Below are 17,075 nucleotides of genomic sequence, written 5' to 3' on the forward strand. Positions count from 1 at the left end.
AAACAAAGGAATGAAGTGAGAAATTAGAATGCAAGAAATAAAGAAAGTAGGTTAAGAAGAAGAAGACGTACATACGTCGAGAAATATATAGGCACATTGTGGGGCTGGGGAAGAAGAAGAGTTACAGAAAAGTTGGAGAAGAAGCTTAGTAGAAGGGTTAAAAAAAAGTTAAACAAAAGGAGCATACTTTTGCACAACATTTTAAAAATGAGATAAAAGGTAAATACCAGCCTTAGTGGGGTACACCCCCTGCAAATTCTTATAATAAATGTAGCCAAAATTTCAGAACAAAAGTCATTTTATTTGCATAACATAAAAACGTGTGGAAAAGCAGAAAAGGAAATCAGGGAACACAACTAACTCGATCAAATTGCTCAAATATTTAAAAGGGGATGTGGATAGACAATTATCAGCTGAAGATATCTTGGAGCTTTTCTTGTACAAATAACTGCAGCGTTTTGGCACTCCCTTGCCAATTCGGCAGCGTGCAAGGCATTCCGGATAGCAGCTACTGTGGCCTCACAAATTCAATGAGGTTACGGGATGATTAGACATGAAAACCAAGAGATATTCCTGTTTTCTTAGATTAGGAACTAAAATGAGAGCATCATAATACAAAACACAAATATTGTCCAGTGCAAATCTTTATGTTTTATTTAAGAGTTTGATCGCAGATACTATAAAAACGAGGAAGCTAATATATAGGTGTATGTCCACTTTGGTAAGTTCATATTAAGTAGGGACAGACAATCGTAGAGTTTCTTTTTTCTCTTGGCTGTGGTACATCTCAACATACCTTATAACATTAACTTGCAGTATAACATCTTATATAGATGACAAATCAATGCAAAAAGTATCTGTGGTGTCAGTAAAGCTTTGCTTGTGATCCCGCATATTCAGAAGTTCAGCCAGAATAATGACACGCAGATTCTTTAAGCCCCAAAAAAAGGAAGAAAGAAAAATAAGAAGTGTCCATCTTAAATTTGACAAGACAAATATCTATAGTACATGCATTCAAGTAGTATTTCATTTAAATTTATTAGCTAAAATACGCAATGCAGATACTGTCTCCGAAACACAGCAACTCCTGTTTGCAAATAACAGAGCATTTAGAACCTACCCTAAGAATACAAGTTCTTACCTCATGTTCTGATTCTGACATAAACATAAAAAATAAAACCCAAGGTGCAACCCAGCACTAACAATTACCACATACAGTGACAGCATAACAGAGGAAATGCCATAGTTATACAGAAGAAATGTTGCAGGAAAGTATACTGCGGGAGATGTAGGATAATTGCATACCAAAACATGTCTCATCAATGGATTCACTTATTCTTTAATCTGGCTGATCCCTTTGGGTCCAATACCGGAAGTACACGAACTGAATCAGTATCTAAATATGAAATTAAGGAAATTCAATCATAGTAATATATGTTGGAGAAGAAATGATCAACAGGATATGTTGGACAAGAAATTCAATCAAAGGAAATTCAAACTATCCTTTGCACTTTTTAGTAATATATGTTGGACAAGAAATGATCAACAGGATAAAATTATATTATAGAAATGAATTGTATATTGAAAGGATACAAATGTGTCAAGAAGTACACATCCTGCTGCATCCACCAGCCATGGTAGATTTGGTCCAATTTTTGACCAATCTAAGCTGCTAGCAAGTATGCTACAAAAGGGCAGGAAGACTTAAAGAAAAATATGGTGAAAGAAAAAGTTAAGAGAAAGATAAGATTCAGTGTGAGTGTGCGACTGAATAATACAAGTCGACTAATACATCCAAAGAGTGAAAGTCAGATGATGTCGGGATCTCCTCACCTTGCTACATATGTAGTATTCCCTAGCAGAGCAAATATGAACATTAGTGGATTAAGACCCTGCAAAGATTCACAGAAAATATTTTCGTAGTGAATATCATATTATTAGAAGAGACAAGCTCACAATTAATATTCTTTTTGGTAGTAAATTGGATAATTAAAACAAACCAGACAAATATATGGTTACCTCAACATTTCCCCTTCTAATCTGTAAAAGCAAATGGAGGGGGAGAAGGAACAAGAAAAATCAAGTTAGTATTGGACACTAAATTTACAATCCTGGCATCACTCTTATTTATTTCAAATAAGGTCATACATGTATAAGCAAATTTATGAAGGAACTATTTTTCTTGATGACGGTAGCATCAGGCCAGCTTGTGCACACCTAACTATTCCGTCTATGCTAGGATTTGAACTCCAAGGTTTGCACCCATTTAGTTGACCACTAGGCCAAATCCTTTGGGGCATTTATGAAGGAATATAAAGTTTTACCAATTCCATTTCAATTGCATAGGATTGCATAATATTGTTTTAGTTGCATTATGTGATCTGATTGAGTCTATATGCATTAATAGACAGTTCAGATGTTGTAGTCCTTATCGTCAATGCATTGGAACAGAATGACCACACTAAAATTATTAATGATTTTTAGATCACATACATTTAGGCAAATCTGGGGAAGGCGTCCACCCATGTAAATAGCTGCCATTCCCCAGCCAAGGAATGATCCAACTCCGCCGCTATTAGTTGTGGAGCTATTCACCATCAAGGTCATATTCACCTGTGACTCCCAATAAAAGTTCCCATCATGAATCACAAAAGAAGAAAGAGACAGATAGGCAAAGTCTTGAGTTTCAAGACTGTAATATTTGAAATGTCAAAATCTGCTTAGGATCAAAGCACAAACCACCTGTGTGTCACTAACTAAAATTGCATGTATTGAACATTCCTTAAATCTGTTTGGACTAAAGTGAATGATGCTGAGGACAATATTACAGAATTTCTGGAGTTGAAAGATTAGAAGAACGAAGAAAAAAGTCAGGGATATACTGGAAATACCATTTATTTATGCAATTTAAGGGTTATTTTGGATGGAATAGAACATCATGTGTTTCCAAGGCAGTAGTAGACTAGCCCAGTTGAAAAAATTTCAAAGGCAGCAGTAGACTAGTGCAGTTGAAAAGATCATCTTTGTCTTCCTCTTTTGTTATTTTGGTCTACAGATACCCTGATGAGCTTTATTAACTCCCTACACAGTTTAGAAGGATGCTCTTTTCTAAACTTGCCCATAGAGGAACTAAGAAGCACTGTCTTAGTGCTAAATGTGGAAGAAGAACATTGAGGCTGATCTTTTCTCAGAAAAGTCATGCTTAAGCTCATATTTAATCTTTTTGAAGGAACTTGGAATTCTTTTTTTTTTTACGGAATTTGGATATTTATCCTTGAAGAAGTAACTTAAAATACGGGGAAATTGTTATACAGTAAAACTCACACCCAAACTTGCATTGGTAAATAACCTGATTCTCAAGCTAGTTTGGGTTGTGTGAATGTATGCACACTCACATATCGCCCATGAACATGATGCAGAAACCTAAAGTTAGGACAGAACGTAAGGTTAGAATTGATGTTGTATGCTGTATTTTCAGAAATGAGGACAATGTTTGGTTTTACTTTTCTATTCAAAGTTGTAATAGTTATACAATGTTTGGTTTACTTTTCTAAGCATGTATAGTTAATCCTTGTATAAAGAGTATACACCAATTTTGGTATAACTTTATAGTTTATACGACTATCAACATGGAATAACTAATTCATGTATAACTTATACATGGATAAAGCATCAAAAGGACAAAAGTGTCCTCGTCTTTTTTCTAGAAGCCTATGAAAGTCAAGCATCCAAGGTGTAAACTCATTGCTTTTTAGTTTAAAAAATAAACAAATATTTTAAATGATATCTTCCATATCCAATTTTAGTTCAATGAATCAAACACCCAACAAGAAATAATCTTTGCATTACTAATTCATGTAGTATTACTAATCCCTGCATTACTAATTCCTATATTATAATCCATGTATTGTCTGCTGACAAGATGTTTGTGTTAAAAGAAGAAAAAAAAACTGGCTTAAGGGTACTTTGGAAACAGTATAATAATAATTAGCTAAAATTAACCAGTTGCAGAAAAAAAGTGTAAGGAAAGTTGACAAATTTTGGGAAAGATCAAAAGTGAAAAAGTAAGCTAATGCTTATGAAACATAAGAGTATATCATTACCAGGTCATACTAATCTTAATACCTGTTGAAGCTTTCTCCCCACTTGCAATACAATTCCACTTGTTGGTTTCTGTAGTCTCAGGTTATGTTTCATGCTATCTTGTTGTAGAACATTTACAGCAGAAAGGAACCATGTCACAATGGAAACCTGCAAAGGAGAGTAGAATATTAGATGCCCAAAAAGGAGAGAAATATTGCCAGCAATTTGAATATCATAGAAAAGCTCACCAAACACAACATGCGTTTTGTGTGTGGTGGAGGTGGAGAATTTGTGGCTCTGATTTCCTCAAGCAATGGCTCCTTAAAATTGAATTCTGCATCCAAAGGAGGGGTTTTGTGCGATGGAAAAGATCCAGCTGTAGGAGTATGACTCATTGATAGAGATCTTGCTGACCTGATAATTCATCAATGAGGGAGCTTCTAATAAAGAGGTATACAAATATATTTTATCATTGTGGGCAACTTAAGTAAAAGTCTGACTGTTATGTGCTTTACTGCTTTAACATAAGTAGGCTATATAAGAATGGAGTTTTAATTGTCAAATATGATGCAGTGCATTGAGAATGATTCAACTGAAAACCAGCAAAGAAGCATCAAATCTCTGTAACTAGGTCATTATGGACGAACATGCAAAGTATGTAAAGTCTAGTACAAGAAACAGTAAGCAATTACTATGTGATTTTTCAAACCGGAGGTTTATGAATTTTTTGTACCTTCTGAAAGTGGTTATCATACCTTCCTGACATAAGAAAATAACAAAGGCAGACTTTACATTCTTAATTAAATAGGAAAATATAGTTGGTTGGACTCTATTTGCAACTCAGTTATAAGCTTATCAGGAGCTGTTTTTTGTTTTGGACTCCAAATGTTTCAAAGAAGAGAAACCAACTAAAGAGAATAGCTCTTAAATATGCTATGGCAATATAATATTCACATTCACATAACAGATCAGGCTGTTTGAAAGGCTTCTGGAGAGCAATCACCCACATGTAGTATAAATCTCCTCCAGAGGACACAATAGGAGTGCGACCAGGAAGAGAAATTGGTGAGCTTTGAGAAAATCCAGATGTCGAAGACATTCTTCTGCTCTTTGACTCATCTACTCCATGATTATGCACACTTATCTTCTCGAAGTCCCCACTCTCACTAACCTTGCATTCAACATTGAGAAGACAAGCATCATCCAAAAGTAATCTTAGCATAATCTAAGAACAGAAAAATCTCTGCATAGCAGGTACACTAAAAGAACAAAAAACATAAATTTAATGCTTATTATAAGGTTATTCCAAAAGTTCCAAGAATCCAAACTAAGACAAAAGGTTAACTTGTAAAACTAGTATTTAGTTAGTTTGCTATGATTGAATAGTTAGCTGAAATAAGCCTCAAAACTGCACTCATATATCTCTTTGAGTAAGTGCACTAGTAGTCGGAAACAGTCTCTCTGCCCTTCTAGGGTAGGGGTAAGGCTGCGTACATCCTACCCTTCCCAGACCCCACTTGTGGGATTATACTGGGTTGTTGTTGTTGTTGTAAGTGCACCAGTAGCCCATGAACTTTAATTGGCTAACACTCTGACCCTTTAACTATTTTTAGGAGCAAAATTGACCTTCAACTTAGTCCGAACACTTACATTAGATTCAATAAAAATTATCTAATATATAGAATTATTTAAAGACATTTAAGAATTTAATAAGATGTTGATAAAATTTCTTCCTACTGCATTTCCTTGAATTCAACATGCTTTAAAACATACTTAACTAAAAGATAAGATTTATTCTCTTCATCTTATTTAGTTTGCATCCAAAACATTCTTAAATTAACAATTCTCAACAAAATTTAATGGAAACCAAAGAAGCGGTATGATTACTGTGCTTCAACAGTTCAGGGTCATCCTTGCTCCTAAAAATATTTAAAAGGTTATATTTCTTTTAGAAGTAGTTAAAGGTTTAAATCACTAACCCCCTTACCACTACATATTAATCAATTCTTAGCTACAGAAGCAGTTTCCTAAGGTGTCAAAAGGCCTCAGGAAAAGCTAAGTGGCACATCTTGTGGCTTTTAACTTCCTTTGGAACTCTTATTAACTGTTTAAGTTTGAAGTGTGAAATTAAAAAGATACTGAGATGGGTCATACTGCAATACCGCATTGTGGGTTAGGTAGTGTGATACATAATAGAGCCACTAGTAAAGATTGGGAAATTAAAAATGCTTGACCTTGTTGGTTATAAACTTAAAGGTCGCTGCTTTGAAGCCAAAAAAGATGCCAATGCTGGATGATATTGAAGCCATAACTAACTATTCTTTCCTTTTCAGTTTTAGAAGATAATTTTGTACTTGTTTGTTGAGTCTGAATAATCCTTTAGTCAACAGTTGCTAAAAACTGGTGAACTGACCTTCTCTATGACATTCCACTTAACAAGTTTCAGTTTCTAAGATTCCAAATATGCATTTTGATTGGCTTGTCTATTGCCTTCTTGTCATCATTTGCTTTGTGTTGTTAGTCCATTACTTCATATAGCATCTTAAATAAAGTTCAATTTCTTATAACTTTGCGTGCAAAGGTAATTCTAGTGGAAAAAGCTAGCTACATCTTTTGTCAAGTTCATGCGATCAGAGAAAGAACACCAACCGGGCCACAACATTGGATGGTAGTGTCAGATGACTTTGGACTGGCTAATAAACTTAAGGAAGTTGGTTCAGGAGGAAGGGTAAAGCCACTTGCTCCCTGATTGGCTCGCCATGGTATATGTTAGTGCTTCACTGTGCAGAAACGAAACAACAACAATAATAACTACGCCTTAACTGCCAAACAAGTTTGGGCCGGCTATATCAATTCTTACTGTCCAAGTCACTCCATTTAAGCTTATCTCAGCTAATATTAATTAAAATAAAATGTACTAGAAGTTCTTTATATTTTAGACAGGCATATAAATCTCTAGATTGTAATAATACTAGAGAAATTTGGGAGCATGGATAACTAGGTTGCAGAACATATTGCTTCAAACATGTTCTTGGGAATAATAAAGAGAATCATTCCCTATATCTCTTCTTTCTCCTCTCTTTACACCTTTAACAACTAAATAAGTAATCTCCACCAAATACACAGCTATTTTCTTCATGACAGCCATAATAAAAGCATTATTTTATATGTTTTATTAACTCAGGAGTAGCAACCTTCTGACTTGGAAAAGAAACAAGCAATCCACAGACAGAGATAAAAAGGAAAGAAAATATTTAACATATTGGCATTATAAGAAGCAAGAAAGAAATTCCTTACTTCATGCCATCTTCTGTTGGATTCTAGTCGCGGATAGATATGGGCATAATACAATGTTTGTGAAGTGAGAATAAGTGTTGTCACCGTGTACAGCTGCCGTATATAAAAGTAGAATTTTATTCTGTCAAAGACTTGCATAGAATAATTACCCCAGCATAACAGAGAGCAATGATTTAGACTACAGAAAATTTGTTACCATTGCCATGTAGTACTGGGTTGGAAGCTGTAAGGAAAAAGTATCAGTTAGCTTACAACATCATATTTCTGGTTAACATGCAGCACATTCCACTATCTAGAAATTGTCACAGAGAGAGCACACGAGAAGAGAGGAGAGAGAGAGAGACCCAAATCTCTTATTGACTCAGGCAAATTTGAAGCACTTACTACTCCAAAGGGATTACATAAACAACATTTCATTTCTCGTATTGGTAACCCAATGAAGATATATAATAAGGTTAAAACTGCCACAAGATAAACGAGCTTACATTTATACTTAACATTAGCCAGTTAGATCCTCCAAAAGTCAAACTAATCAAGGGCGTCTAGTTCCTAACGTACAAACACTAAAGAGAAATATGAGAAAACAAAATCAATTTCAAAGTGTAACAATCTGCTAATATGAGAAATAAATGTTGTGAATCTGCTTTAATAATATGAGAAAACACTCAAATCTGCTTTAATAAGAGTTAGCATGTGAATCCAGAAAATTTACCATAATTAGTCTATTGCGTGAATCTGTACCCTTTTCAGCTCACCACAAAGCTACATTTGTATTGGTAGATCAACTTTGGCATCCAGAAAACAATGAGATTGAGTAAGCATTTTCATATTTGCTACCAGGATTACAATGAAGAAACTGTTTTTGACCTTTCTATTCTGTTGTATTAATTTGTTAATTGGTCCAACCTTGTTAAGTTGTTGCAGAAGTTGTATTGACACTGATTCATCTGCTAATAAAGCTCACACTGCAAGTTGTGAGGCCGTATTCTATTGAGCCAATACCTTTACACAAATTAAATCACAAGCATGCCAACAAAAAGAAAGAGCACAATCTGTAGTTTCTTTAGTGCTAAAGGATGAAGCAGTGAGTGAAACTATAATAATGGAACCACATCTTCAACCCTATGCCTTTGTGCCAAGAAAAGAAGTCAATAATCCAACTTCATTGATACTATGCCGCATTACTTCAATATCAAATCCCCGATTAATTTAGAAGAAAGAAATTGTTTTCTCGAATTTGTTTAGACATAGAAGTACAGGCCTGAACAGAACGGCATACAAGCACAAAGGATGAAGGCACATCTATTTTAAATACGGTAACATCCACGTGAAGCTCATAGTTTCAGTGAAAATATATGGAGAGGCGGAAGTGAGAAGTATGAATTAAGTTCAAATGCAATGGATTTCTGCAGCCTGGAAGCAAATGAATGACGTACCGTGGCTGGTTCTAGCATGCAACCAAAAAGGTTGAAAAGATCCCTGCAGAGAAAATAAAAGGGGAATTTATATTTAGAACTAGTATCTCTGAGTATCAGAATATAAAAAATGATTGGAAGGTGGTGTATCATTTTTTTGTTTTTACATTTCACAATTGTACGAAGAACCTGAAGCACTGATAACATTTAATGAACTTACTTGTATTGTACTCTACTAGTTTATCAATGAAAAAAGGTAAAAGAAAATATTACCTACTTTGAGTTCAGATGAGAAGTTTATTCCTATTACTCATAGCTATTATAAAGGAAAAAGCAAAAAATATAAAGTGCCTGATCAGTCACATAAATCCTGCCATCATCTGTATCAGCTTGGCACAATGGATTGATTCAATGTCAAATTCCACTAAAGGATAAGGAGAAAAAATACTCTCTACCAATAGTCATTTTCCCAAAAAATATCACAAAGACCTCTATAGAAAATGAGTGTGAAAGGGCATTGGAAACCAACATTTCCAGTTTAACAAAAAACAAAACAAAAAAAATAAATTAAATAAAATAAAATATTGATCTGCTTGTACAGAATAACAGCTATCAACACATGCACACCCCTTGGAATCTTTCAGGGGAAGAAGGAATATATAGCATGTCAAAGTAGTGGAAGGTTTCCTTTCTTATTGATTTTACCAAAAGGGAAGATAGAAATTAAACGAAATGCAAAGAGGACTATATGCTAAAGGACTGGATAATGAACAGAGGATGGAAGCGCACAATATTCATAAATTTCAAATTTGAGAAGAAACTTTCATGGTTTGAAGGCCAGAACTAATGAGAGCATTAATATGCAAAAAAGCAAATTTCAGTTACTAGTATTGATCTAAACAATGAACCACTCAAGACTCCTCAATACAAATACCTACAAGATTTTCTATAACCTAGAAGAGACAGAAAAACCAAAACTAGCAAGCAGAATTGTAACTAACCATTAGAGAAACTAATGTCTAGAAAAGTCAGTTAGAAACTAATATAAATACGAAGCTTTGTAGTTTGTACTAATTGAAAGCAGTCTTTTACTGATCTGCATTCAAGAAGGCTTCACAAATATGTTGGGGATAGATGTTCAAAGTTCATACTGCAGAAGTGTAACACCTGAGAGATGTAGGGATTAAGAGCTCCATAGCATAATATAGCAAAAGTGCATGGCCACTGCAGAAAACATTCTGCTACTCACCCAACAATCCAAGCGAAGAGGAAAAAGAGAGAGAGGCCCTCAGTGGATTTCTGCTTGTAATTAGTAATGATTTGGGGTATCTCTGCAACCCCCCAACTCACAACACTAATCAATCCCAACGCCAATGAGACTGTAGCCATTGAAGACGAACTTCCCAGGTTTAACATTTCACCCATAAACAGAGAGTTTCACTCGTGTACCTACACACCACATATTTACATATGTAGTACACTGTCATAAAACTGATACAACTAAATACTATTAACTTTCTAGCTATAACCACCAAGAGCAAAATGCTTTATTTCTTTTATATAAATCCATGAATAAAGAAAAATTAAGAACTGTTTTACACACTTGCTCCAATTTATATGATAATATTTCCTTATTAAACCATTTAAGAAAGAATGACACATTTTTATATTTGATAACAATTTAACTTTAAACAACACTAAAATACTATGAAATGTTTAATACCACAAGTTTCAAAAGTCATATAACCACACAAATGTTATGGCATGTTTAAGACCCCAAGTTTCAAAAGTTTCTTCCTCGTTCCCTTTCGTGTGAATTACCCAACGGCGAATTCAAAACTTGTGGGGCCATTTTGATTCTATATATGCGAGCACCTGACATCTATGAGTGTTCCCCCATCCAGTTACAGCGTTCCTTTCTATTGGGCCTAAAATCTCTATTTTTGCTAATATTTCATGTGCTTCTATTTATGGTGCTTATGGAGCTACATTGCAACATTGCTTCTATATCTTTGTTTCTTTCTTAAAGTTCGTGTCAACTCAAACTCTCTCACATAAATTGGAACTCAGAGAATAATAATCTATATGAAAATACATTAGCATAAACCTATGCTATGAAAGCTAGAAACAAATTCTTATCAATTAGCGTAAAGACCGAAATCATGATAGTATAAAGTAAGAAAATATTAATAATATTTAGGAACCTCTTTATAGTTATTTGTATATTCCAATTCAGAAAAGAAAAAATCAAGTGACGTACACGCACAGAAGGGAAAGGAATAATATCCATCATTTATTAGAATTGGAGGTGAAAGAAGTTTCATACATGCACATGTGCTTGGTTTACGACAATACTTAAAAGAATGTAGATATTGAGAATGATAAGCTAAAAAAGTTACAGTGATAATGCTAGTCTAAGAGTACATGTGAACTCACGCAGGCATGTGGCAACGACAATGGGAAGGAGAGTAATGAGTAGTGTGTAAAGAGAGAGAAGAGAGAATGGGTGGTGGTGGTTTTTGCTGGTTTGCTGGAGTTTAGCGTTCGGCGTTATGGTGAGCTTGAGTTGGCGTAACGAGAAGGACGTCTTTGGCCAAGCTCACCGATTTTAAACATTTTGATTTAACCCTGCTCCACCTAAGCACGGCAAGTGGGCCGGGCAGACCCACATAGTTTATGGATCTGGGCTAGGAGCCCTTAAGGGATTGGGAGGGGCTCAAGTTTTCTGACTAACGTCTGGCCCAAATTTTGGCCCACCCGGCGGATCAACCGCATGAGGGGGTGATTGACAAGAATGTCAGTCTCATAACAGATGGTCTTTAAATACTGTCTTCAATTTTGAATCTATTTAAAAATAACCCCCAGATATGCGCACGCAATTATTGCTCTTAAGTAACTTTTGTCATATTTGTAAAATTTATGTTATATTTATGTCATGTCCCGAACCTGGGGTTGGATGTAACACGATACCCGGTGCCTAATTATATATGACCGAGCGAATCAACTGGCTGACTGAATCAACATGTGATATCATAACATACCGAATGCGGAAGATAAACTAACACATGCTAATACATTGAAAGTCTGAATGATATAAATCAAGTGCAAAAACACTAATTTCTGCAACATATCTGTAGCCAACAATACTTAACATGAAAAGCATATGACTCTGCCTAACTGTTACTCTAGTCTATGAAACCTCTAATGAAGTACTGAGAATATTGACTGTCTGTTAATACTGAAAGCTGTAAAGTAATGATACTGCCCCGAAAGATTTGGGGCTCACCAAATAGCTGGTACAAGAATCCTAGGGCTCTGAATCATCAATCCGTAAATCATTACCTGCATCATGAGATGCAAGCCCCAGGCAAAAGGGACGTTAGTACATTTGAATTGCACTGGTATGTAAAGCAACTGAAAGAAAGAACTGTAAATACTGAAACTGAACTGATAACCGATAACTGAACAAAGGAAGTAAGGATATGAATACTCCCTCTTCAGAATAATGAACCACCTGTTTATCTGAATAAATAAAATGTCGCCCTAAGCCCAATATATATGTGCACAAGCTGCAGCCTTGGGCTCAAGTATACGTATACATAACTGCGGCCTCAAGCCTAAAGATGCATAAAGCATAAACTGTAGCCTCAGGCCTAAAGATGCATAAAGCATAAATTGCGGCCTCAGGCCTAATATATATGTGCACAAGTTGCGGCCTCGGGCTCAAGTATATGTATACATAAGAGTGGCCTCAGGCCCAAAGATGTATAAAGTATAAATTGCAGCCTCAGGCCCAAAGATGCTTAAAGCATAAATTGCAGCCTCAAGCCTAAAGATGCATAAAACATAAACTGCGACCTAAGGCCCAAATACAGGTATTCAACATTCAGGGATTTTAAATCAGGAAAGGAGAATCATACTGCAATATATGATACTAAAATACTGAACCATACTGAGTTACATGATACTGGAATGCTGAATAGAACTAGACGGAGACATGTATTCATGAAGTGATTATGAGAACTAAAGCTTCAACTGTTTATGACATGCTGAGTAATCTAGATTGAAAGTCATGGGCATCAAACATAAGTCTATATTGATTACGCACTAAGCTCACAACGTTTAGAATGAAAGTCATGAACGAATTACGAAGCTTGAGAATAGATGTTCTGCAACTATTCAAGGAACTAAACTTAACTATATTTCTGAGGTAATTAGTAATGTCATAAAAGAAACATAGTGTAGGGAGAATCATTAACATTCCCAAACATAGAGAGTTAGCCTCACATACCTTAACTTGATGCTCTTGAGCGTAATACAATGTTTTTCAACCCTTTCAACTTTAATCTATAACAATACAAGTCAAAGGGATTTTGCATTAGCAATAATACTCATGTTTTCGTCACTTATGCATTTTATCAAACACTTGATGGGCATAAAGCTTCATCGCCCTTATTAATGGTGTTTCTACACCCAACAACCCATTATCTAGCTCCTAGATAATTCTAAGATCTCAAATTATTATAATCAATATATTTCTTCATCACCCATAAGATAAATAACACATTTAATCAGTAAACAACAACTAACTATCCAAACCTATAATTGTTCATACTTTTCTATCAAAAGCATCAACTCATATCTCAGGAACAGCTGGGCGCGCACATGAACGCGCAGACTGTGTATTACCCAGTAAAACATGTATAACGTTTGCACAAAGATCCGTTTAGGCTCCATAATATATCATTGGAAATATATTTCAAAGAGCTAGAACTCTAATGTTTTATGTTTTCCCAAACACTCAATAGATTTTCACGAAATCTTGCTGGAAAACAGACCTTTCATAAACTTAGTCGGCTTTATCGAATCTTATGCACCCCACTCTCCGTCTTGACTCCAAAATAACTATTTTCACCCATACTCATCCTGATAGGATCTCACATGTCTAAAATATCATATTAATACTCATATAACGCATTTACACCTAGTCCAAATTTACGGAGTGTTACAATTTATTCCACCTATTTGTTCACAAACTTTACCAAATAGGCATGGTTTTATGTTTGATCAATTGTTCACCAAACTTGTCAAATTTGCATAACTTTGTGTATATCGACAATAGACCTATCTGTTAAATTATTCATCAATATCTACCTGGTTGGCATGATTTTGTGCTTGTTTTAAAATTTTTACCAAATTCTATAAAATTAGCGTGACTTTGTGTTATCGCATTCGTCCTATCTTTTAAATAGTTCATCAGAGTCTACCCGACTGACATAATTTTCATGTGTTCTTCAACAAAATTTCTCAAATTTAGTTTGCAATTCTATTTTCTATCAAACCACCACATATCTGCTCCAAATGATCTCAAATTTGAAACAAAGCATCTCATTACCAACACAAATGATCTCAGTCGTCAATTTGTCAAAATACACCAAATCAAGAATACCTATTTTGTTGTATCTAATACTTTCTCAGGACCAACAATGAAGTTTTTAGATTTTTAAAGCAAATCATTAAATCAGTTTTTGAACCAAAAATTTAATCACAAATAATAAACATTGAAACTATTTTAGCAATAATCAGTTATTAACTTTCAGCTTTTATGCACAAACAAGAATTTCAAGCTTTTAAAATTAAAGAATTATGGTATTCTTGGTGAAGAAGAAGGATGGTAAAGAAGGAACTGAAGGGAAAAATATGTTATTTGGCACACGGGAAAAAGAGGCGGAATCCATTTATTAAATATCGTCAATTAATTGGACATTCAACTAAAAACCAATCCTATTAGGGGAGATGCCACGTAAATTTTTTGCGCTTACATAGCACGGTAAATTCTAGGGATAATTTGAAATACTTTGGCCAACTTCTTTTTTAAACCTCTAGTCCACCTCTCGCTTATCTCTCCCAAGTCCCACGTGACTTTTCCCAATACTCAGTCCCTTTTTTTTCTTTCATTGCATCATCTCATTCTTTCCCCTTTCCTAAAATCTCTCTCTCAGATCTCTATCACAAGAAATCCAAGACTTTTTTCTAGTGCGGATAATGGATAGACCTTAGTACTGGCGTTATCCACCCGAACTCGGTGGTCATATTTTTAGAGGCAGTCACTAAGATGAAAACACCGATGATGAGGGATCCAACTGTAGATAATAAATTTACGTCAAGAAAATAAATCAAGACCGAAAATATTGCAACAATCGTAGTATTTTATTTTTCAAATATTTGAGTGTTACAATATCTATGATTCCTCTGATTCTACTCTTCTAGTATAAATTCAAGGGCCTTCGAGCTTGATCTTGAATTTGAATTTAATTTATCCATCGCGAACACTTTGATTGTTGCCACGAATTTTATCACGAACAAGTAGCCTTGATCTTGTATTTGATTTGACTTCGTTCTTGATCTTGAATACTTGAATTGTTCTTCATTTTTGAGCTTGAAATCGATTCGTTCTTCGTTCTTGAACTTGAACTTCGTTGCTTGAAGCCTGAAACTTGTAGAGAAATTTGCCCTGTTTGATCCACGAGCTCTTTTTTGCTTCTTGTTATAACTTCTGGTCCCTTTTCTGGGTTATGAAGACCCCTATTTATAGTTGTGGAAGGGAGGAGTTATATATGATAAGGACAAACTCTTTCCGACCAATCAAATTGAAGTGTGATATGGCCGCATTTGATTGGCCAGAATATGTCACTTGCACACGTAGCACGATTTCATTAGCCTTTCAGTGTGACTAGGCATGCCTTGTCATTTTGACACGTGGCATGGTCCTATTGGCTCTTCCGCTTGACTTAGCGTGCCACGTCATTTGACTAACCGCCTTATACACCTGATCCCACATTGTCAAATAACTAACCACACCTGCTTCTCGAATCTATATAAAACCCATGCTTGTATTTGTTGTGTATTGGGAAAATCGAGTTTACATATTGAAGTGATTGGAAGATGACGTGTCATGACACGAAGGCTGGTCAAAGAGTGATGATTGGCAAAGAGGCACAAGTTGTAATAGATACGAGCAGAAGGTACAAATAGAGGCACGAACAGTTATTCAAAAGACTCAACGCTCGTACCTATTTATACTCAAAAAATCAAGGAGAATGAATCTGATAGCATAAGAGAGTACAGATACAGTATTTAATAAGCAGTAAATACTAAAAACGTTATAGAATCTGTATTAAATTACAATTATTATGTAACATAGTATTTAATGCCTTTAATTGTCTATAGTGGCCTAATTATAACAAAGGCAAAACGTATATATTTAAGATAGCTATAAAAAGGAGAGGATGGATCATTTGTAAGGACACGAAAGATCATCTGAATATACTAGTTTACTTTGTTTTCTTATGTCTAACTTATTGTTAGCAAAATCACTTTTCTTTATTCAGTTTTGATTATCAGTAACTCGTGTTCTTCTAAATTAAAGTTTTGACTGAAATTCCACTTTTTGGTTAAACAAATTGGTTCTGTTACCGAGAATCTGATAGTCTACTCTTTCTTATCCTAACCTTTTTTGTTGCATCAACTATGTCGAACATCAATGACAACACCCAAGGAAACCAAGGAAACCAACAACTCCAGGGGAATCCACAGGATGAACACATCCCAATCCCTTCTCCACAAAGCTCCCCTCGACGATTTCGAGAAGGCACTCCTGATGGATCTTATGCAAATGGAAATGCTCAATTCGAAAATGATGAAGCTATCAATGAAGCTTTGCAAAAGCTAATCGCTCAACAGGTCAATAAAGCTCTTGAGGCCTTTGTCAGCCAATTACTCATTGCACCACCAACACCCACTCCAAATAATAACACTTTGGAGAACCCTCGTTCTGGGCTTGCTAATTCAGGTAGTGGTGGAATCCCCAGCGAGTCACGAGAAGGAGAACCAGGTAACTTAGTCAATTCTGATTTACAAAATTTAGTACTAACATTACAGAAACAGCTCAAGGAGCAAAGTGACTGCATAGAGCAAATAGCTGGAGTATCGCCCGTAATCAAAGGGATAGATATGGACAAATATTCACAACAACCTTGGAAGCCAAGTGCTGCTCCCCTCCCAATTCCAAAGAAATTCAAAATGTCTGATATTCCAAAATATGATGGAACAACTGATCCACGAGACCACGTGACTGCATTCACAACAGGCGTAAAAGGTAACGACTTGACCAAACAAGAAATTGAATCAGTATTGGTCAAGAAATTCGGTGAAACACTCACTAAGGGAGCATTAACATGGTATTCACTTTTATCTGAAAATTCCATAAATTCTTTTGTT

At 35.3% G+C, this 17,075-nt stretch overlaps 1 protein-coding gene across 6 annotated transcripts; it reads right to left on the reverse strand.

The window, feature by feature from the left end:
- Window positions 1-237: 237 nt before the first annotated feature.
- Window positions 238-11,394, reverse strand: LOC104236517 (vacuolar histidine transporter YPQ3). Of its 6 annotated transcripts, none has more exons than XM_009790451.2 (14): window positions 11,232-11,393; window positions 10,045-10,244; window positions 8,817-8,859; window positions 7,577-7,603; window positions 7,381-7,473; window positions 5,091-5,254; window positions 4,332-4,497; window positions 4,126-4,251; window positions 2,494-2,613; window positions 2,020-2,040; window positions 1,834-1,892; window positions 1,594-1,684; window positions 1,306-1,396; window positions 238-508 (listed from the first exon to the last, which is right to left on the reverse strand). In XM_009790451.2, the coding sequence occupies exons 2-13, from the start codon at window positions 10,218-10,220 to the stop codon at window positions 1,340-1,342; spliced, it is 1,143 nt and encodes a 380-aa protein (XP_009788753.1). In that variant the 5' UTR covers window positions 10,221-10,244; window positions 11,232-11,393; the 3' UTR covers window positions 238-508; window positions 1,306-1,339. The 6 variants fall into 6 exon arrangements, with proteins under 6 accessions (XP_009788753.1, XP_009788748.1, XP_009788750.1 ...); XM_009790446.2 differs by having other exon boundaries at window positions 238-511; XM_009790448.2 differs by having other exon boundaries at window positions 238-518.
- Window positions 11,395-17,075: the final 5,681 nt, after the last annotated feature.

Source organism: Nicotiana sylvestris, chromosome 9 (genome assembly GCF_000393655.2).
Source record: "Nicotiana sylvestris chromosome 9, ASM39365v2, whole genome shotgun sequence".
Lineage (NCBI taxonomy): Eukaryota > Viridiplantae > Streptophyta > Magnoliopsida > Solanales > Solanaceae > Nicotiana > Nicotiana sylvestris.